General features: G+C 44.8%; 1 protein-coding gene across 3 annotated transcripts in view; it reads right to left on the reverse strand.

The window, feature by feature from the left end:
- The window catches only part of DSP (desmoplakin), a 52659-nt gene extending 30134 nt beyond the window's left edge, over positions 1-22525 (reverse strand). Inside the window, exon 1 of one of the 3 annotated variants that reach the window (XM_069008149.1) lies at positions 22429-22525. In XM_069008149.1, coding sequence (XP_068864250.1) covers positions 22429-22454 — 26 coding nt within the window. In that variant the 5' untranslated portion in view covers positions 22455-22525. Of the gene's footprint in view, positions 1-8483; positions 8980-22428 lie in introns of those variants that run through there. The other 2 variants (XM_069008148.1, XM_069008150.1) reach the window with 2 other exon arrangements.
- Between the last annotated feature and the right edge of the window lie 267 nt (positions 22526-22792).

Genomic DNA, 22792 nt, shown 5'->3' on the forward strand with positions numbered 1-22792 from the left:
CAAAGCTAGTGCAGTGTCTTAGGAATTAATTGCACGATACAGAAGCTACTACAAAAATAGATGTAGGGCCTGGAGTCAGAGGACATGCTTTCTTACAAATACATAAAGCATGAGTTTGAAGTCTCCAAGTAAAACTCCAGAACTTTCCAACACTAGTGGGAAAAAAAACCAAGGCAGGTAACGGGGCCATTACTGCTGTCTTACACATAATCTACTGCATCCATACTGCCAGAATGTTGCTTTTCCAGCGCTTAGGATTCAGCCACCAAAGTGAGCCACTGTTAGTTGAATGGGGATGAGGTGCTTCAAATGAGGAACCATTCCTTGGTGATGGGATCAGATCTCCCAGGCAAGCCCAGGCGGCTCCTAAAACCAAACACTTGCCAGTGAAACTGAAATAAACCACTAACAGACAGTAAGAACTAAGGTGTTTCCAAGCCTTGCCTAGTTTTCTAACTCTTGTGCTCACAGTAGGTAACCTTTTCCATTACAAATCACTGAAGAGTCAAACATTCCTTACAACACTAATGCCAAAAAGACTACCAGTGTGAACCTGTCCAACTCGGAGCCAAGCAAGCAATCTGGATTCAATGGAAATCTTTCCACTGACTTGAACAGGCTCTGACCATCCTTCACAAAAGGAATTGTGACAATGAAAAAAACTCAGCAGAACTGTCCTTGGCAAAATCACTGGAGGGGTGAGAAACACTCAATATTGTTAAGAGCTCTTCTGCAGCATGTGCAGTTGATGCATCAGCAGCCTGCTGTTCTCCTATCAGCTCATCTGGAACAAATGCAAAAGGTTTGAGCAACTTTTCAGCAGCTTCCCCCAATACCAGGGAACAGACCCTCAAAGATGTAGAGACAAGACTGGAGAGTCACTGGGTGACATAAAACAAGCTGTACACATGCAGCCTCCGGCTTGTACTGTGACCCTTTGGCTGCACAAACACTGTGCCCCACTGCGCTATGCACCCCTGTGTGTCTTGGAAACAGCTTAAAGGAAACAATTATGAAAAATAACATATGGGTCTGATTTTGTGCCAGGCTTCGTGTCAGCTGCCTTTTCTAAATCATTCCTTCTCCTTAGGCATCGCTGCTGTGTTTAGATATAGAAATATCTGACTGCATCTGAAATTTACATTTAATTACGCCCACAATTATTCTCATGAATGGAACATAATAAAGACGAGAAAGGAACCTTCCGAGCAATTTTCTCTTTTTAGAACACTGGAAGAGTATTTTTTCTTGAATCACTTTTTCCATCATGTTCTGGCAGCTACAAATGTTGGATATCCATTAATGCCAAATGAACTGTAGATGGTGACCAGATTTATACTGTCACCAATCAGTCTATCTCCACTGGCTTCAGTGTAACCTTACTGAACTCAAAGACATCACTTCACCATGACAAGGTCTAAACAATAGCTATTATAGTTAGCATGGTAAGAAATTGGGGAAAAAAGCCATTTTCAAGTAAATCAAGCTATTAAAACAAATTAAAATATAAAAAAGTAGAAATACGAGCATTTTGCGTTCATCCTAATGCTACATCCATAATTATTATCCAAATAATTTTAAAAATTAAAAACCTGAAGATAGTTAAATATAGATGCACAGAATTGTTTCAAAAGCAGAAGCAGAGGCCTTGAAAGGAGAGGCTTAAGCACATCCTATCTAGGTCTTCAAATAAAGATCTACAAGTTACTTGTTTACAGTTCACAGGGACCTTCACAAGAAGAAAGCAGCACATATTTAAGGCTCTCCAATCCAGTAGATAAAAGATATAACCAAAATAATGGCAGAAGTTGGAACTATACAAATTGAAAACAGAAAAGAGCACACTATTTTATTAATGCTGCTTTTAACATCTTGGATGTTATCTTTGTTGTTAAAAAGCTAACCAGTTTTGCTAGTGAAAATATGGAGATCAATCCTATGATAATGATAAAAAGGCCATGGCCTGTTAGAGGCATTGGCTTTCAAATCTGTCAGAAGACCAAACAGAGCTACATGGGGTTAGTGGGGCACACCCAGAGACAGCAGGTGCCAGCACAGGAGTTGATGTTTGATGGCATAGCTCCACCAAGCCAACAGGAATCAAGGACTTCAAATCTGAAGGGTATTTAGCTGTACAAATATGCTCAAGGGCATAAATCAGTCTCTGAACTTAAATATAAAAATACTTAGCGAGACTATACCTCAACATACGTATACCGATGTTGATACATCAGATGGCACTAGCACAATCTCACAGGGACACATCCTCAATACATTTCACCCATGTGACAGGAAGGTACTTCATTAGCAGTGTCAAAGTCCCTCAGTACAATACACCTCTTAATGAAGCCAACAGGATGAGCAGATCAAAGCAGAAACTCTAATTCAGAGTAATAAGACAACCAACCCTGAGGCAGCAGGAAACAGACAGCCAAAGTAAATCTGTATCCAACCCAGAAAACACTGGACCAAAGAAACTGAGGCAACCCCTGAACGTGCTGGACAGCATCATAGCATGGAGGCAAGAACAAAGCTGGATTTTTAAAGTAAAACCATGTAACCTACATGCTACATAAAAATACATTTCTGCCTCTCACAAAAATGTAGGATACCAACAATCCACAGAGAACACAGATTAAGTGGATTACTTTACATGGTATTTTGTCAGTGTCTCTGTTGTTTTGTCTGATTTTGTTCACATGAAACTGAACAAGTTTAGAGTAATGTTTGGTCACTATAACACCTACTGCTGCTGTGACAATTTGATTTAACTCTGGCAGTGTCTAAACTTCGAACCTATGAATAGGATCCTGCTGTATCAGACACTGTAGGCACACCATGAAGTGAAAATATGGGCAGATTTTTCATCTGTTTTACTGCTGCTCTGTAAATACAGCATGTGCTATCAACCATTCCAGCAGAAATGGAAAGAACTGGAGGCTGGTCTTTCAGCAGGACTCAAAACAAAAGAATGCAGGGTCTCCTACTAATAAATAGATACATTTGCAATAACCTGACGATTTGCTGTGCTGCTTTGGTTTTGTAAACCCCACAGAACAGTGCTGAGTGAAACAGCCTGGACTGCCTCAGACCTTAACTACGTATTTGTCCCATACAACTCATTTTAGATCATGGCACTTATTTGGAAGGCAACTCATGAATTTCAAAAAGATCCTATTAAGCAGAGTTCTTTATTAAAATAATTTTAATAGTCATTAACTATTAAAGGAACAAAGGAAGACAAAAGGGGGTAGCATCTTCATTTTAAAATTATGAAAACAGTTCAAAAGACAGATGAATTGATTTTATTTGGGATGTTAAAATGTAGGCCTGTTGCTCTCTACTGTCAGAAGAGCCCTAGGAAAAGCATAGCATCTCCCTGTCATCATTCTGCACAGGAGCCACCCTGTTCAGTGCATGTCAAGGCAGAACACATTGCTCCCTTGCTATATGATGCTCCTGCTCTCCCTGAGAAATGAGAGGACAGCCCAACCCCTGCTGCCACTGGCATTTGGGCAGGATAGCAGCTCAGGCAACAGCTCCCTGTTGGAATATACCCCGCCTGAGCTAAACTCAGCCATTACTCTACTGTTGAATCCCAAGTGTCTGAACTAGGATTTGTGTTTAACTCATGAGCAGTACCAGTGAATCTCACAAGACCCCCAGCTCTACTGAAACAAGAAACAACTATTCCTGCTTTTCCTAAAAGGGACTGAGAAACATGCTCAAGGCCACATGATGAGTTATGAGAATTGAGACAGACATGTCAGCGGTGCCCACATCCCCCGAGCACAGCAGGGCTGAGTACTGCTGCCACTGACTTATTCAAGCAGTCAAAAAATTATTCCAAGTGATGCTTTTTGAACAAATCAAATATCTTCTCTAAACACTCAGCTTGCACCCTCACAGGCCCCACATGGCAGCTGATATCATCACTGCAAGGATGACAGGAAGAACCCGAGGAGCAAGAAAGAAAGCCAGCTACCTTCTGCTTTCTCATCTGCCTCCTGCTGCTGCAAGACCAGCACACCCCCAGCACAATCACCTGGGCCGTGGGGGCTGTTCTGGTGTCTGCTTTTGCTACTACACATCCAGAGGCTGCTGGGTTATCCAGGGTGTGATCAATGCCCAGAGAAGCAGGGCAAAGGAGACACAGAAGCACATCCAGCAGTTCTGAGGGGCCTTCCCACAGCTTCACAGCTCCCTATAGCTTTGGAAGCATAAAGAGGTTGATCTAGTCCCGAAGATACTATTTAAAACAAATCAGAAGAATCCTTGGTAAATCTTCCAAGTCCTCCACGAAACTTTTAGCCTTTTAAAAATGCAAAGCTTTGAAATTATTTTTTTTCATTCAAAAAGTGGAGCAAGCTTTAAAAGAAAGTCTTTTAGCAGATCCAGAGTACTGAGTGATTCCCATAACTCAATGAGAGCAAAAAAATAGCGCTTCTTTTTCTTCACACTTCCCGCCCCCTCCACCCAAACTTGTTTGAACAAGCAAAAGATTCATAAAGGGATTACCTGGTATGCCCAGGGTAGGCAAGTCAGAAGAAAAACCTGACCTGGAATCTGCATTCCCAGCACAGAGCCTGCACATACCACGGGACCAAACCACCACCCATCCGCCACCACCTGCCAGCTGGAAAATGCAACGGCATAAAGGTGGTGAATCACAACATCCATAAGAATATAACCAGGAATTAAAATGCTGTAGTCCAGCTTTCCCGCTCCTACCTCAAAGAAGGTGAATACAAACTGTAAAATCATCAAGAGTTTCATAACCGGGCTCTCCCCATATGTCTGCTCTAACTAGGACCAGTTTTGGCACACCACAGCCTCACCAAACTAGTCCCATCTGCCAAGTATGCACATGGCTGGAAACCTCAAAAGACCTCTGCATCTGGCACAATCAGGCTCTAAATACCATTACAAATGTGCAAAAACTTGGGAGTCACTAGTGAATTACTGAATTATTAAGACCCCTGAGTCTTAATGCCTTTGCAGCATGCAGGCTTTCACAAGCGATCGAGCCACACCTGTTCAGAGAATCCTCGTGCTTTTTCCCACTGGTATGAATCACCAGGAGCAACAGAACCGTTCCCAAAGGCCGTACCTGCCCGATGCAGCAGGCGGCTCGCACGCTGCCTCTCCCACCTCCGCCTCGGAGAGAGGGAGGTGCCAAACTCTGGCTCTAGCGTGGATCATGGAAATACACCTCTGCTGGAGAGCAGCCGCTTGACACGCAGCAAAACCCCTTCTCCTGACAGAGGCTTCCACACCTGCAAAGGCACGGAGCTTCGAACCTCACGCACGTCCCTACGGAACAGTGACCTGGGAAAGCGCAGCCTGAGTCTCTTGTCACGGCGTGGCAGCGTCACCGTTTCCCTGCCAGCCCGAGCGCGGCGCAGGCTCTGCCGGCAGGGCAGGTATTCCGCAGCGATTCAGACACATTCCTCCCTCGCCGTCTGAGCAGCTCAAAGGGGAAGTCACCACGCCAGCTCTACCACCACTCAGCTTAGCCAGGACTCTACAGATCCTTGCGAGACTGATGGGAAAGACAAAAGCGTGGCTTTGAGTCTGTTTTCTCCACGTTTACTTTGTTTCTTGGTTCCTCAGAGTAGTGTAGGACAGGCGATGTGATTTCTAACTCCTGTTCTAACTTGAAGAACAGAAGTTACATTAATCCTTAAGTAGAACCGTGTAAATTAATTTATGTTCATGTCACCCAGTGACCGGGAATCCTATTTTTTCCCTTATCTCAGCAATGACAAATAAAACTGCACAACTTTGCATTTTTTTCTTTTCTCCCGTGGTTTATCAGATTTTCTATCTCCATAGCAAAGACATTGATAAATATTTGACTGATGAATTGGCAGTTTAGCAGCGTGTGACTCACTGTCAAGCTGACTATCTGTACTCCGGGCCAAGCTCATCCCGAGTTCCCAAGCCAGAAGAAACCGGGAATGTTGTAAAAGCACCTTGCTGAGCCCTAAGGGTAGGGAGCGTCTCATATTGCTCTATGAGTAATGTAATACTCAGCACAGACTTGTTTCGCAGAATACGCCCCAAAACTTACAAGACTAGACCCTAACTTGAATCCTGCTGCGTTTAAAAATTAGGGTAGAGTGATCTTCGCCATGGAAAAAAGAAGCCTCAGTTTTCTGCCACTAAACTTTGGCACTGAGTATGTCAGGCTAAATGCAATCAATAAAACCAATTCCATAGATGACAGCCCTGATCCCAATAGCACAACATGCAGAGGATTTAGTGGATTTTCTGCACACAACACACGTGCAAAATCAGGCAAAACTGCTTTTTTCATTAACTGACAACAAACCCCTTGTTTGGAGACACATTTTAACTCAAATCAGCACTGCTTAAAAATAAACCTACGTAACTCAGTAAGGTGGCAAACACACATACTCTGTTGCAAAAAAATATTAAAAGTATTTGGTATGGTCAGATTTTTTCCCATAAACCAATATGTAAATGCATAAATATACATTTTTTTAATTTTTTTTTTATCTCAATAATAATTGCCTTTAGTTCCACTCAAAAGTGGAACTAAGTGGAACAATGAAGTTAACAGGAACTTTCATTGCAACCTCCTTGCCAGGCATACTTTCCCAAAAAGGAGATATGAATATTATGTACTAAAAAGCAAATGAAAAAATGTTGACATAAGGTTGTTAACTTTTTGATCAGATCTGTCCTTTCTACTTTTGCTACACCACCACTGAATGCTACAGAAAGAAGAGCCTAACAAACTACAGACTGGCTTAAAATATGTAACTATATAGCCAAAGAATGCTAAATTAAAGGAAAGCATTTCTCCTCTAGTGAAAGTTGGGAGTGATATGGAGATCACCCTAATGAATCCAAATATAGTTGCACCAGTGTAAAGTGAGGAAAAAGAGAATGGCCAGGAAGTAACACACACTGTCATTCATTTTTCTTGGCTGTCTCTTGTAAACAGTAAAGGTTTTTGCAATGAAGCACCACTAGTGAAACAAATCCTCACACATGAAATGCAGCAGTGGCATTTTGGAGTTCTAGTGTGTGCACTCCCCAATGGGAAAGTACTGAATTGTTCTTACTATACAGCAATAAATAGATATTCTCATACTACTGTATCAGTAACTAGATGTGGTCTAGCTGTAATTTGTTGTAACTAACTTACCTATGCACACAACAAACCGAAAGTCAAACAAAGAACTAAAACTAAGAACTGGGCAAAGTAATAAACAAAAAATCTGTAGAATGCAAGTTTTGTCATTCATTCAGTGGTGCTCTAGCAACTGATCTGACATACCTAAGCAGAGCACACGGTGCTCTCTAAGATAATGCTACTTCTCTACAGTTGATCTCTACTCTCATTGATCTGCTTGACGTAAAAAAGCCTGTCTTTTCTCATCTGCTGTTTATTTACTATGTTTGTTTAATTCTAACCCTTTTGCAATCTAATTATGTACTGTACATAAAATTAGGGCTTAAATTCTAGCACAAAATACTTGACAGTGCTTCTGCATCAATTCCTTAGTCAGCGGCATCCATAATTAGACCAATAGGTTTAATACAGCCATTCCATGCACACAAACCAGTCACCACCAGCTGTGCTTTGTATGGGTGCTGTACCATACGCCAACACTGCTTCCTTCAGTGACTGTAACTGCTGCCTGCATTTTAGTCCTGTGAACTCCCAGACAAGGAGATAAGTCTTCATGATTACTGCACTCTGCAGAAAGTCCTTGTCAGACTTGATGTGCACAGATTGCTGGTACAGCTGCATCCATGAGAACAGACATTCCCCAAGCCAGGATTCACAGCTGGCACCCTGCCTACAAGACCTTGACTGTGCTCACAGCAACAGGACAAGCAGAATTTTAAAAAGGTAACAGGCAAGGAGAGCAGACCGATGTTGCTTGTCCTGTATCTTTGCCCCCTGCCATCAAATGTCAGGGATCGCTCTATAAAAGATCCTGACTTAAACTCCCAGGCCTCGCACAAGCTAGAAACAAACTCAAAAATTAACAAGAGAACAATTCCCACTAGTTAAAATGGTTTTATAGCCCTAGTTATGCAACTGTTGGGGAAGGCAGCGCCTGGGTGCATGGGGTATAAAACAATTCACTTCAGTTCGGCTTGTTTTGCATCACTGAGCAAAGCGGGGGTTTATCAGCAGAGAACTGTTGGGTCAATACAGCCAGCACAGACCCATTTACAGCCCTCAGTGCAAATGGGAGACACAGTTTTTAGTCCTGTTACTCTCTTCAAAGGAGAGTCACCACCAAAAGCGGTTTTCAAAAAGTAAGTTCTTCGCTTGCGTTTAAAAGCCTTTTAGAAGTTAAGACGCCTCAGGGAGGAACAGGAAAAAGAAACTTGCAAGCTTGAGCACCTAGGGAATCCCACCGCGAGCGGGCTCACGGCAGCTGTCCGAAGGCGGCCGCGAGGGAGCGGGGCCGGGGGCCGGCTGGACCCGCACCTACCCGTATCCATCGGAGCCGTAGTCCCCGCCGTAGGTCTTCTGGTAGTAGTAGGTCTTGTGGGTGTGAGTGGTGCCGCCGCCGCCGCCGCCGCCGCCCACGACATGGGAGCTCATCTCGTAGCGCAGGTCGGTGCCCGACTCTGCCCGCGCCATCCGGCCCAGGGTGTTGATGCGCGGGTGGGACCCGCCATTGATGCTCATGGTAGCGGGGGAGCCGCCCGGGGCGACGCGGGGCGAGGGGCGAAGCGACGGGGACACTGAGCCGGACCCGACGGCAGGAAAGGCATTCACGGCCGGCAGCGCCCGCCGCGGTGCCGCCGCTCCCTCGCAGTCCGCCGAGGGCCGGGGAAGGGCCGGGAGCCGGGGGTCGGGGCGGCCCGCAGGTGAGGGCAGGGCAGGTGCGCTGTGCGGAGCCGGGCGGGCGGCGAGTGCTGCTGGCGGCGGCGGCAAGAGCGGAGGTCCAGTCCCGTCCCGTCCCCTCCCCGCCGGTAGAGGAAAGGCGAGGCCACACCTTTCCGTGGTGGTTTTAAGCGGCGCTCCTGGGCGTGGAGCCGCGCCTCGCCTGCGTTCTCCGCGCCTCTTCGGCAGCCGCCCCGGGTTCCGCCGCGGCCCCGGCCCCCGCCGTGGCCCCGCCGCGGTGTCGCTCCCCGGTGGCCGCCTGGGCACCGCACGGTCTCTGTCACCGCCTCACCGGTGTTTGCACCACCTTCCTCAGTGCGTGTGCTGCCCTCAGGAGTCGCCAGCGGAGGCTGGAGTCCACTGGAAACTTCCTCCGGACCTGTCCCGTGTTTGCCGGCTGACGCTTGCCCTGGAGCTGCGTCCGAAGCCCCGGGGCGTGGGGCGGCTCACCCGAGGGCTGGGAGCGCTGCGGGGAAGATGGACGGGACCGGGGTTCCCCCGACGCCAAACACCATCCTGCCTCTCCGGAAAGAACCTGGCACCTAAACAAGGCAGCGCTGGGTAACCATTCCGTAAAGGATGGGTCCGATCCGCTGGCAGCTGCCCTCTGCCCTGCACATCACAGGGTGTTGATACGCGTCGGGAAAACGACGTGTGTGTTTTATCAATTCCAAAATACACAAGGTCCCTTATTCAGGAGGGCTTTGGGCACTCCAAGCACAGTGTATTTCTGAAACAGGGCTCAAACTTGTGCCCCAGTGCATGAAATGTTGGACTAGTGCCATGTGCTGGCTGCATTTGTGCCTGAGAAAGAAGATACTCAGAAACAGGCATTTAAACTTGTCTTTTCTCCTCTGATTTTCTTGATTCCTGCCTTCTGGTGCTCTGAAAGTTGTGGTTAACTTTTAAAAACTAGAAACCAGGCCATATCCTAGGAGACAAAGTCATTTTAACACATTCATGTGTGTACAGGGTGTCGGCAAAGGCAGTTTGCTGTAGGATGCCCAGAGGGGCCTTTGCTGTCAGCCAGTGACCACTGGATTAGTTTCAAGTGTCAGCCGAGAACCATTGCTTAGCTACTTTCAGTGGCACTGCCTCACTTGTCCGTGGTGTTGGAAAACAAAGATGGTCAGATTTTAAGACGCAGCAGTCACTCATTAATAACACTGCCAGGCTTTTCTGAAATAATCCTGAGGTGTTCATCCCGATGTGCAGTACATGGGCCAGACCTATCAGCTGCCTGATGCTCTGCAACAACATGTCTGCTGGAATTTTTAAACTCGTGTGAGATCACCAGCAGCCCACACCATGCATAAATTCTTGTGCTTGTTTCTGTCTTTTCTGCACTCATCATTATCCTGGTATTTTAAATCCAAGTGATAGGTCATGGGACAGTAAGTAATAACCACATAAACATATCAAAGGACAAGATTTCCTAAACTATTCAAGAGAAAACCAACCGAGTGCAGTTCTCCCCAGTGGCACTGAAACTGCTGGGACTCTGTGGGAGCACCATGGCACAGGTTATGTGAGAACCTGCCCTGCTGCTGGAGCTGATTGGCAAAGTGTGACGTAGTGGAAGCATAAGAGCTCCACCAAGCAAACGTGGGGTTGCTTGGTCCTGAAGGGCATCCTGGTGGCACTGCCTGGAGCTGTAAAGAGCGCTACGAAGAGGCAGAATGCAAGGTGGCTTATTATATGTGAGCTCATACAGTGACTTTTATATTGTAATATATACGCTATATTATATATAACGTGAATCATGAGTGCATATATATGTATACAGACATACATATATATTTGTGCATATATATGGATTTGGGATGCTGTTTTGAATACAGATTACATCTACACGATTTGTTGGTTTGACATTATGTTTCAAAGCCGTAAGGGACCAGAATACAAATCAAGAATGAGTAAGAAAAACAAATATAGAGGCTTAATGCTGTAAAGAAGGAAGGAAAAAAGTAGAAAACAGATGTGGAATAGGCAGGAAATGCAGAATGACGGAAACTTGAACTTTGTGCTTTGATACTCCACTCCAAACTTTTTGAAACATAAATACAGATCTCTGAATTAGTACCACCAATATACATAAAAGTCAGAGTTTTTTGAGGGACTGTGTATCAAGCTAGGCACTTGTATTTAGACATACAAACATAAAGCTTTTTTTTTTCCCCCAGCAAGTCCCTTTGAAAGCTGTCCGTTTATACTTATGCATATTTAGAGATCCAAATGTATTATGCTGATTTGAGGTTCTTGCTGAGTTTTAGCACCACCTCCAATCAGCCCCACCTTTCAGCTTGGACTGGTGTGCCAGCTCAGTGAGACACACCATTATCTGTGATGGAGACAGCGTGTGTGTGATACACCCAGAGGCCTGGATGAGTCACTGCTACCTGGACACGTAGAAAAATACTTAAATACTTAAATAAGGACTGGGTTCTGGTGGTCCTACTTGCACAATTAGCCCCACTGAAATGAAGGTGAGAGGATAAGACTGAGATGATACGGTGAAAAGCAGTTCTCCTCTCTTAGCTGTTTTGATAGCTAGAGAAATGAAATAAATAAATACAAATGATTAAATTTGATGAAACCATCAATGTTTCTTGGGTGCTTACCCTAGCTGGACTCAGTTATCTTGAAGTAGGATCAAGTCACATAGATATTGCTTGAAATTCATCCAAATGCATGAAAATATCAGTGTCATAGCTGGATGATCTCACTTAAACCTTGCTCCACTATTTCTGGAAAGGCCCAGTCCTTAGGACAGTCCTTAGGACATACCTAAGGCCACATCCTAAGTTCCTTGACTTTCTTTGGTATCAAAGAGTTTTTGAGTGCAAATGGCCAGTGAGCTGCAAACTGCAGTCTCATAGTGTCCCTTCCTCATGGTGTCCCTCCCCATGGTGTCCCTCCCTTCCAGTGGAGCTGGAAGCAGCTGATCTTTAAGGTCCCTTCCAACCCAAACCAGACCATGATTGTATGATTTTCCCAGGGAAAACTACACGCAGGAGAGAATAAAATGCAGTAATTTGGAGTTTATAGTTCATCTCCCTTCAGTAGCATTCTGTTTCCTGAGGTAAGAATCTATTAAAATTGTGTGGGTCTTAGGAGAAACTCTGTAAGCAAGTTAGTCTAAAGGAGATGTAATATTCCCTACAGGCACCTGAACCCAAGCTAGAGCTAAAGTCCATGCTGCAGCCCTGTTTCCTAATGTGCCTCCCTTAGAATTGCAGATGCCATGAGGATATTAGGAGACAGCAGTTCCAAAGAGGCAAAGTGTCAGCAGCTGATGACTGCTTCAGTAAACATAGGAAAGTTCCTTTATACATCATATTAGTGCTAGGCATATCTCTTTAGTTTTAAAAAAAGGCTCCTTCCCAACCCCAAATGGTGGACCTAAAAGCTCTGTTTTAGGCTTAGGCTGCTGGACAGTGGGTCTTTGCTAAGGACACTACCTGAGCTGAACTTAACACCCTGTGTTGGTCCCTGCCAATACCAGGGAAACCTCTGTATTTTATCTCTGTATTTTATCTCTGTATTTTATTCTTTAACTGAATTCCCAGGGGCGCACTGAAATTCCCCTCAATGTCTTGGTAATTCATTGCTTTTGGCAGTAGTTGCCAGCCCCTCCTATTTCACATAGCCTCTTCTGAGCTTATTTAATGGCATCCTCTCTTTAATGCCCTCCTTGCCTGGATAGGAACCAAATAAATTTAAAGTAGCTGAAACACATTGATAACCAGTGACATCTGACATTCAAAGTACAAATCTGAATATGACTTAGTAACTGATTCCCATTATTGTAGCTTGCAAAAAAAACAGCTCTGGCCTTCCAAACAGATCAAATCATCCAGGTAAACCAGCATGTGACTCTTGTGTTCCTAACTCCTACAGTTTTGGGCAGTAAGGACAAGTTTGCACGTGCAAGCCACTAATCGGGCTATGAGTCTTTGTAAGGTGCTTGATGTGCACCAGCCCTGCTGTGCAGGGGCTGCCTGGGAAGAGGCAGCTTAAGCTGAGTGGCAGCATTCACAAAGTCCGTGTTTGTGATGACATGGAAGTCAGTCCTGGGAATTTCCACTTTCTCCCTTTGCTCAGGCAGAATTCTCCCCAGCAAATGGACAGTTAGCACTCCAGAATCTGAGCTGTTCTATCCATGTGAAAAGAGGCTGGTGCCAGTAGGAACACCTCTGTAGCTACAGCAGACATGGTCTGAAATGTCATTAATAACAAACTGAGAGGGCTCAGAGAAGTTATTCAGGTCCTGTCATGGAGTGTTACAGTGGGGATTCTGTAAAATGATATATCAAACAAGGAGGCCCGTGGAAAAGAAATATCTATGGACCGATTCTTGGTAGATGTTTCAGAGATGTTTATTTCTCCAGTCACATGGCCGGGATCTGCCCAGGAACTGCTCAATCACGGGACCCGAGGGTCCTTGCCCGTGCAGGGGAACACAAAACAATCAATGGGGAACGAGGCTGACCAGGAACAGGGAAACCCCGTGTCTCCCACCCAGGGCCCCTCTCCCAGGGCTACATGGTAGGGGGAGGGCCCCAACACTGGAGAAGATCTGTCTTAAATACACTCAAATGGTGCCTAATTATGGGCAGATTGACAGTGCCCTACAGCAAAATGCAGTTTAAAAAGTAGATATGCCTCAGTGAGTGTTTGGAGAGGGCAGGGAACGACTGATACGAGACGCTCACTGTGAGCCTGTGTGCAGTCAAGTCCAGAGCTGCCTGCCAAGAGCTGTCATTTCCAGCTCCCTGGACTGTTACAGTGCAGATACTGCAACACGCTGTATCAAACAACGAGGCCTGTGGAAAGAAATATCTATGGACAGATTCTTGGTAGATGTTTCAGAGATGTTTATTTCTCCAGCCGCATGGCCGGGATCTGCCCAGGAGCTGCTCAATCACGGGACCCGAGGGTCCTTGCCCGTGCAGGGGAACACAAAACAACCAATGGGGAACGAGGCTGACCAGGGGCAGGGAAACCCCGTGTCTCCCCCCCAGGGCCCCTCTCCCAGGACCACATGGCGGGGGGAGGGCCCCAACACTGGGAGGGCCCCAACACTGGATGCCTGGTGTGCTCTTTCCAGAGAATCCCTGGAATATTACCATCTCAGTCTCTGGCAGGGTTAAAAAAAAAAAGAAGTCTTTGAATTCATCAGGAAGAATGAATCTTAGGACTGCACAATTCCTTCTCTACCATGCAAAAGTAGAGGGTGTGGTAAGGGAGGTGTCAGCCTTGTCAAACCTGACTGACTACTCAGACAAAAAGTTTCAGGATGCCTCACTCTTCAGCTTCAGGTGGAGGAGACCAGCATGGGACATTGTTTTCCCAGCATGGTCCTACCATGACCCACAGAGCATGCACACTAGTATTTCTACACAGCTCTTGATTTCGTGTTGCTGCAAGTAGAGCACTTGAACAGAGACTGTACAAGGTCAAATATTTAATGTTACATTATTACGGTTCCTTTAAAGTCTCACTTCATGATTCTGTTTCTTTCATGAACACCTGGTGATGTTTGCTGGAGCTTGAGAAGTTAACATATTGCAAGATACTTAATAGTGCTGAGAGCAATACAAGGCTATTTCTGACTGGTTATTCTTTACTAGTTGGACAGAAATCTTTTCAGCCACATGCCATGCATGCAAAATGCATTCATTTGTGAGGATGAATTATTTTAATAAAACATGAACTTTTGGCAAAGTGCACCTGCCCCTCATTATTCAGGTTTCATAATTGGTGTTAGATACCACAGAGCTGTTCAACCACACGCAGCACAAGGTGAGAAGTAGGACAGTAGAAGCTCTCAAGGGATCTTTACACTTGCTTCACAATGAGGCTGCTCTAATTTACACCCAGGTGTCTTCAAGCCCAAGGGGATAAGGAGTGCCATGATTTTATTGACACCCATCCCTTTCTTCTGCTTGTGCCCTCATTCTTGGAAATGAAAGTGAAGGATCAAATGGGAGCCTCTATACTAGCCCTGTGGACACCCAGGGTTCCCCCTCATTAGAGTGAATCTTCCATTAGCAAGGCTGCACATCGTAACAGATGTTTGTCCTCCCAGCATCTCAAATAACTGGGTTATGGCACTGGCCTGAGGCACTGATAGCCTTAATAAAATGTTACCACCATAATTTAAAGTACCTTGTAAGAGTGAATGCCAGATCAGAGCAGTTGTAAAGGTTCCAAGCATCTCTACCAATGTAATGGAGGAGGGAAGGATAGAACTTTATAAAAAGGTTTTCATGCACATCTCCCTGAACTTTAATGGTGCATACAAGATTGTGGAGGATAATGGAGAATTTGATCTAATATATATAAAGGAATTCCAATTTACTCACTTTGCACTAATTTTTGCAATCAGACCTGTCATTCCATGTTCAATTTGTGGGTCATACTGCAACTACTTTGATAACAACCAGGGAAAGTAAAGATCTGGTTCCTTACTGTGCCAGAAACTCTGCTTCTCACAGCTGAGTAGTGGAGGTGTCATCCTTACAGGAATATTTTGTTCTCTGAAACCCTGAGGCTACAGAGGGCAATTTATCTTCTGGTAGAATTGGAAATCTCCTTACCAAGATACCTTCTGTACAAATTCCAGATGTTACCACAGTGTTGTGTGCTCCAGCTGTGCATGCTTGTACACCCAGCCAGCAAGAGCTCACCACACCAAAGAGACCTTACGCTACTTGGCAAAGGCAGCTTCAAGGATTGATGGGTGCGGAAAAAACCTTTTCAAATAAATAAAACTTGACTTCAGCAAGTTTCCTAAGAGTCCTTTTATTCTCATCATTTAACAGGGGATTTTGTTACTGTCAAGTTTGCAGTACAAGTGAGAAAAGAAAGGAAAAAGAGGCAGCCTTGTCTTTCACACACACATCCCTTAACTCTCTAAGGACAAATTCAGAAGTGAGAAGTCGAAGTCAGCCTCCCTCCTCCCTCCAGCTGAGTCATGTTGATCAGAAATGGGACCTCTTTTATTCCAACTGTATTTTCCTCCACTATAAAAGCACAACCTTTGCTAGAACTCATTTAAACTTTGAGCAATTGTTATCAGAGGGACCAGAATACTACAAGGCAGCCACTGGGGATCATGAAACATCTGCGATTTCAGCAGCTTTCAAGATGTGGCAATGTAAATGTGGAAGTGTTCTCCAGTCTAGACCAAATTCCAGTGCTGCCTAAGTTTCTCTCAGACTTGCAATATTCTCCTCCTCCTCAGCCCTCAATTATCGCTATAGTGCTGCTGCTCAGCATTCAGGAGCTGATGTGCTTTGTTTCCTTACCCCAAACACCTACACAAACTTTGTAGTTCAAATAGCAGAATCAATTGCATTTAGTTTTCTGCCTTCTCATTCCATGCTCCATGTAATTACAAAAGTCTGATAAAGAGACCAGAGAATTAGAGTCCTAATATGATGAGATGCTAAAGACACTACTTTGCATCAGTGTTTTCTTCCCAGCTCTCCATCTGATTTGGATGTGTGGGTATCTACAATATCTTCTCTATGTAAGTAGGTCTGAGAAAGACATGTAGGAAATAAAGTTACTGTTTTATTTCCTCTTTTTTCTATTCAGATCCACTTTTCTGCTAGGGTGATTTAGCTCCCTTTAGGAAACATCAGCTGTTTCCATAAAAATGCTCATCTTTAGCATGATTAGCAGCATAAGAACCCACAAGGCTGACATCTGTGTTGGGTTTGCATGGCCTGGTTTTGGTAGCAGAGGGGCTGCAGGGGTGGCTTCTGTGAGAAACTGCCAGAAGCTTCCCCAGAGCCAGTGCTAGACAGCTTCAGGACAGACCCATCACTGGCCAAGGCTGAGTCAATCAGGAGTGATAGTAACTCTTCTGTGATAACATATTTAGGAAGGAAAGAAAGTTATTGCAGAAGTAATTTGCAGCCAGAGAAGAGCAGTGAGAATATGTGAGAGGAACAGCCCTGCAGACACCAAGGTCAGTGGAGAAAGAACAGGAGGAAGTGTTCCAGGAGCTGAAATTCCCCTGTAGTCCATGGTGAAGATCACAGTGAGACAGCCATGTCCCTGCAGCCCACTGATGCCTTGAGAGGCCGCCTGAAAACAGAGACTAGAAAGGAGTAAGGGAATAAGGTAGGTATTTATTTGAAGGGCCTTCAAAGGTACCCCTGGGGAGCCAGAGGCTATTGCCAAGATGGACCCCAGGTCACGAGTTCTTCACACTTTTATAGGTCTGGTTCATTTGCATATCAGGGTTAATTCTCCAATTAAAGCTTCAGTTTAATGATGTAATTCCCCTCTGCTTGCCCCCCTTAAGAAGCTTTTGGTTTATATTTTTTGGGCCTAGGACAGTCTGGGTGTCCTTGGAGAGCAGGCCTGGAGAGGCTTTGTTATGTCTACCTAGCAGGAGAGAGCAGAAATTAACAGGCTACAAGAAACTTCAGAGTTACACACTAGGCAGTGCAGGATTTGAAAAATATAAAAGTTAAAACCTAAGGCATCACCATGGAGGACCATGGGGATGCAGAGATTCACATGCAGCCCATGGAGGAGACCCACACCACAGGAGGTGGATGCCTGTGAACCTGTGGGAAGCCCATGCTGGAGCAGACTCCACTTTCCACCTGTGGACCTGTGGAAAGAGGAGTCCATGCTGGAGCAGTTTTCCTGGTGGGACATCTGACTCCACAGGGGACCCACGCTGGAGCAGCCTGTGCCTGAAGGACTGCACCCTGTGGAAAGGTGGCACATGTTGGAACACTTTATGGAGTACTGTTGCCATTGGATGGACTCACGCTGGAGAAGTTCATGGAGAACTGTTTCCTGTGGGAGGGGCCCAAAGTTGGAGCAGGGGAAGGACTCCTCTCTGAGAAGCAGCAGGCACAACCTGTGATGGACTGACCATAACCCCCATTCTCTGTCTCCCTGTGCCACCATGGCAGAGGAGGTAGAACTGGGAAGGAGGAAGGGATGGGGGGAAGGTGTTTTTAAGATTTATTTTACTTCTTATTATCCTATTTTGATTTTGTTAATAATAAAGTCAATTAATATCCACAAGTCAAGTCTGTTCTACCCATGGTATTCGGTGAATGCTCTCTCCTGGTCCTTATCTCAACTCAGGAACCCTTCGTTCTGTTTTCTCTCCCCTTGGTGGGTGTCTGGAATCCAGCCAGAGTCAACCCTCTACATACAAAATGACTTTGATGGGAAACAAGGAAGTAAAAGGATTACTTTGTGTTAACCTTCTTGGCACAGCTCTGAGCTCTTATGCTGGCACTGAGGGATCAACAGTTTTGATTTTTTCTGCATGGATTCCTAGAAAATTACCTCTAAATGGCATTGTGGGAAACCAGATCAACTCACTGTACAAATGCCTCCTTTTGCATAGGTCTCAGCAACCTAAATGTGCTCAAGTAGGGTTTAAAATACCTGTGAACAGATCCTGTAAAACCACTCAATATGGAAAACTATGTAACACACTGTATACATGATTTCTTTCTATACAAGCAGAAATTTCACTTGCCCATGCCACTCTGTTAAATGGAGTATGAATTTAAATTAAGAACAAGTCCAGTCCTGCCAGTTGCATGACTGGTATGGCCCCTACTCCAGGACAGACTCTAGCCACATCCTCGAAAAAGTTTTGTCTGCAAGAAAGCAATAAAATAATAATTACGAACTAGACTGCTGTGTAGAGGACTGTGCTTTCTTGTGCTTTTGTAACTAATGCAGCTTGTTGATGCAGACAAGAACAAGAGGAAGCACAGCCTGGCTCTTCTGGGAGAGGCAGAAGCACTCAGGCCTTGCTTTACCTGCCCATGAGCTGGGCAAAGGGCACATGGGAAGTGGCATGAGAGAGACACTGTGCCCAAGGAGAGCTCCTGTGCAGCTGGGCGGGGGGAGGAAGGGACTCTCCTGTGTATTGGACATATTTGGCTGTGCAGTTTTGCCTGCAGAGCTCAGCAGTGACCTGTACTGCTGCACCAGTGGCAGGACCTCACATTTGTCCTTATCAAATTTCGTGAGGTTCCTGTTGGTTCCTTCCTCCAGCCACTCAGGTCTCTCTGAGTGGCAGTTCTGCCCTAGCACGTCAGTCGCTTTCCTTTGGTGAGTTTGGTGTCAGCTGCAGGTTTGGTGAGGGCGCACACTGTCTCCACTTTCACATCACTGACAAAGATATTAAATTGCCCAAACAGATCCTTGAGGAATTCTGCTTTTAAAAGCCTCCAGGTAGAATATGAACCCTTTAAGCTCAACAAACAAGGCAGTTTTTCACCCATCTACTACTCCACCTGTCCAGACCAGAATGTTCCAGCCTAGATACAAAGGTGCTCTAGGAAATCATGCCTAACATTAAGTTAAACCCAAAGCAGGTAACAACCGCTCTTCTTCCCTTATCACACAGAGCAATCAGTTTTGTCAAGCAGGGGAAATTCCCAGTCAATATTAGGGAAAATAAGTTTACCATGAGGGTAAACACTGGAGCAGGTGCCCATGGAAGCTGTGGAGTCTCCACCCTGGAGATACTCAAAATCCAGCTGGGCAAGACCCTGAACAACCTGCTCTACCTGGACCTACTTTGTGCAGGGGTGGGATGAGAGACCTCTAGAGGTCCTGCAAAGCCTACGTGATCTGATGATCTGACCTTGGTAAATCCGTGTTGACTATTCCCAATCAACATTCATGTAACAAAGCTTTTGCATTCACCACTGTCCCCCAGAAAGGTTTGACAGCAGCATCATCACACCTTATCTGGCCTGGAATGTCCTCATTCCAAAGGACATAAATCACCTTCTTTGTTATTCAGTAGCATACACACAAATTCTGACAGACTCAATAGAGACCCTGATACTTCTGCCTCTTGGGTAGATGAAGACAAGGCTTTTCCTAGGGCATGTTTTTTCAAATTTATTTTTTGTTGCTGGATGATAGCAATTAGGAGAAAGTGGAGCTGTCAGCATTGTTTTTATAATGGAAGAATAAGGGACATAGATGTGTCCAAGTGTTAGTGATATTCACATTCAAGCATGCTAAAACACTAGAGCTGGTCATAATTTTGCCAGTAACAATAGTGACAAAATACTTTCCAAAAATCTCCCCTGTATTTTGGCATCTCTGAGAGGTGCCAAATGAACCCTAATGAGATGAGACAACACAATAGCTATGCTAACATTAGAAATTTAACAAGCAGAAAACAATGCAAAATTCTTATGAATAAATAGCAAACAAGCTGATTTACAGTTGAAGATTAATGTTCATTGCTTACAACAATATGCTGTAAAACCATTAGGCATCATCCTTAGGACACATCTACACTATCATTGTGGTTTGTTCCCTGTTTCACTCCTAGGCCCCTGATCGTCCATACCACTTATATGCTGGTTTGCCCCCAGGCTTCTACATTGAGAAAATCAACTCTCTCCCTCCCAGAGGCCACAAAATTCCCAAGTCCCAGCTCCAAGGACACAAGACACTCCACTGCTTAGGTCAGACTTTTCTTCCCGAGGCGGTCAGGGTTTGCTTCCCAAGCAGACCACGGGTTGTGTAGGCTCACTTGTAGTCTGTCGTCATACTGAGATATTCATTTTGCTGTGTTGCTTCATCTGGAGCAGGGGATACAGTCCTTCAGTGAAATAGTCCACTGTGGCTTTAGCAACAGTCCATCCCCAGGAACATCTTTTAGGATTTTGTGTACACTGGCTGGCTCTATTTGACTAAACTTGCTCTGAGCCAGTTTTGTGATAAAAACCACCCTGTTTCCTCTAGAATCCTCATGCCACTAGTAAAGAAAGGGATCACCCCTGTAGTAGCAACAGGAGTTTTCCCTACAATCATTTCAGATTTCAAGCAAACGTTTCAGATTTCTGTCACAAAACCTGATTTCCATATGTTCACAGAAGGCTGGATCCTTCATGCATAGAGACGTTGTCCTCCTTGGCATCATGCCTATGAGAGGTCTGTGGGATGCCCTGGCTTAAGATAATACCTATCATATATATACAGTACTGCATGCAGAGCTACTTTTAAATAAACACACAAAAAGACAGACCTAGAGGTCCCCAGGATTTTCGTGTTCTACGTTGCTATAATCTCCCTTCTAGTTTCACATGTCCTCGAGAATATCAGGTTTTGCCTATCAAATTGACTGATGGGTGTATTCTATATACACTACCACATATTTCATGCATAACAAGAATAAAAACATCCTGTTCCAGAGGAGCAACTGCATTCATTCATTCATTCATTCATTGGTCTGCATTTCCTTCCCCTCAATCCCTTTTTTCTGCAGACACTGATGAGGTTCCACAGCTGAAAACCCTGTGCAAAATTTACACTGACACACTGAAAAATCCACTGCTGCATGCCCTTGTTTTTGATGGGAATAGCCCATCAGGGTGCTTGTTCTAACACGCGCGATACAATTTTTGCACCAGCAAACAAGTTTTTATCTAGCAGGCAGAACTTATTCAGAAGGTATTACTTCTGCTGGAACTAGAGGCAGGAATGAGTCACATCTCTTTAATACGCATGAAGTGCCCTGCCCCAAGGAGTGCCTCTGTTTTCCTCCCTTCCCTGTCTTGCGCGCTCTCTCTCAAGCCTTAATTGTCTTGAGTTATAACGCTTTTGAGAAATCACTCTTAAAATTATGACTCCTGTTAAAGTTAATTAGACATGAACCCTAGCCAGGAGAGCAGGGATAGTTTCATAATTGTTATTCTAGCTGAAACCAGGAGGATTCCCTGACCACAGGAAGTTCAAAGGACCAGCAGCAAAAGGAGGTGATAACCTCTGTTTCCAGAGAACACTGGCTTCACTTGGGATGCCAGAAGATTTATGGCAGGAGCTTCACTCTAATTACTGTTAGGGGTGGAGCCTCTCACAATGATAAACAATAGGGTTTCTACATGGCTGAAGTTTGTAACAGCACCACATATTTTGGCTCAGACGTTATAGCAACACGCATTCAGTGTATTTTAGAGTCTTCTCTCCCTGGAGCTGAGTATCACCCTAAAAGAAGAGGTGTTGCCCCGTGTGGCCCATTTGGGAAACAAATATGCTTCATTGAGATCACATTATTTTTAACAAGCAAAACGTAATCCCATTTACAAATTTACAAAGCCAGAAGACATTTGAATCTGTGACATTTAAGACAGAAAGGGAGCTTTATATAGACAATATTTATCTATATAAAAATAAAGTCAAAGCAAACTAATAACCTAAATCTGCAACAGGACAACAATAATTGTAAGACCGTACTCAAAAACACCCTGTGGCAGAATTCCCACTGACTTTATTGACTAAATTCTCACCCCACAGATTTTTCTTAAGCTGCTTCCACACATAAAATTAATTTGAAAGTCCCTTTCAAAGATGAATAATGTTCTTATTTTTTGAGCCTCAGTGGTGTATTTAATGATTTATAAACATGCACAGCACAGCCTTTGCCTGGAGGTCACCACAGTCTAGGTAAAGTACAGCTAGAACAGATTCAGAATAGCATAACAGCTACCTAGTATAAACATTGATCATATATGCAGACTTACAAATATGGAGATGGATGGAGAAACATTTCAGATGCCGCCGTTTAAAGGGTTCATGCATATACAGAAGGTTTTGGAAAAAAGAGAGGAAGGTCATATGACTCAGTGTCAGGATGGAAGCCAGTTTTGTTAGAAGGCACCAAGCTGGGCTCTGTAAACATGTGTGGTCTAGTATGGTTTATGGTCAGGAGGGAATCTGGAGCAGCCTGAGAGCAAGATAAGGGAGGAATGTGTGAGCAGATATAGAGACAGGGGTCAGGAAGGGCATCACTTGTGAAAGCAAGAGGCTCCAAACTCAGTGCAGAGAGACAGGAAAACCTGGAAAGAGGGGGTGTGAGGGGGCAGCGTGGCAGGAAGGAAGGTTGAC

Source organism: Aphelocoma coerulescens, chromosome 2 (genome assembly GCF_041296385.1).
Source record: "Aphelocoma coerulescens isolate FSJ_1873_10779 chromosome 2, UR_Acoe_1.0, whole genome shotgun sequence".
Taxonomy (NCBI): domain Eukaryota; kingdom Metazoa; phylum Chordata; class Aves; order Passeriformes; family Corvidae; genus Aphelocoma; species Aphelocoma coerulescens.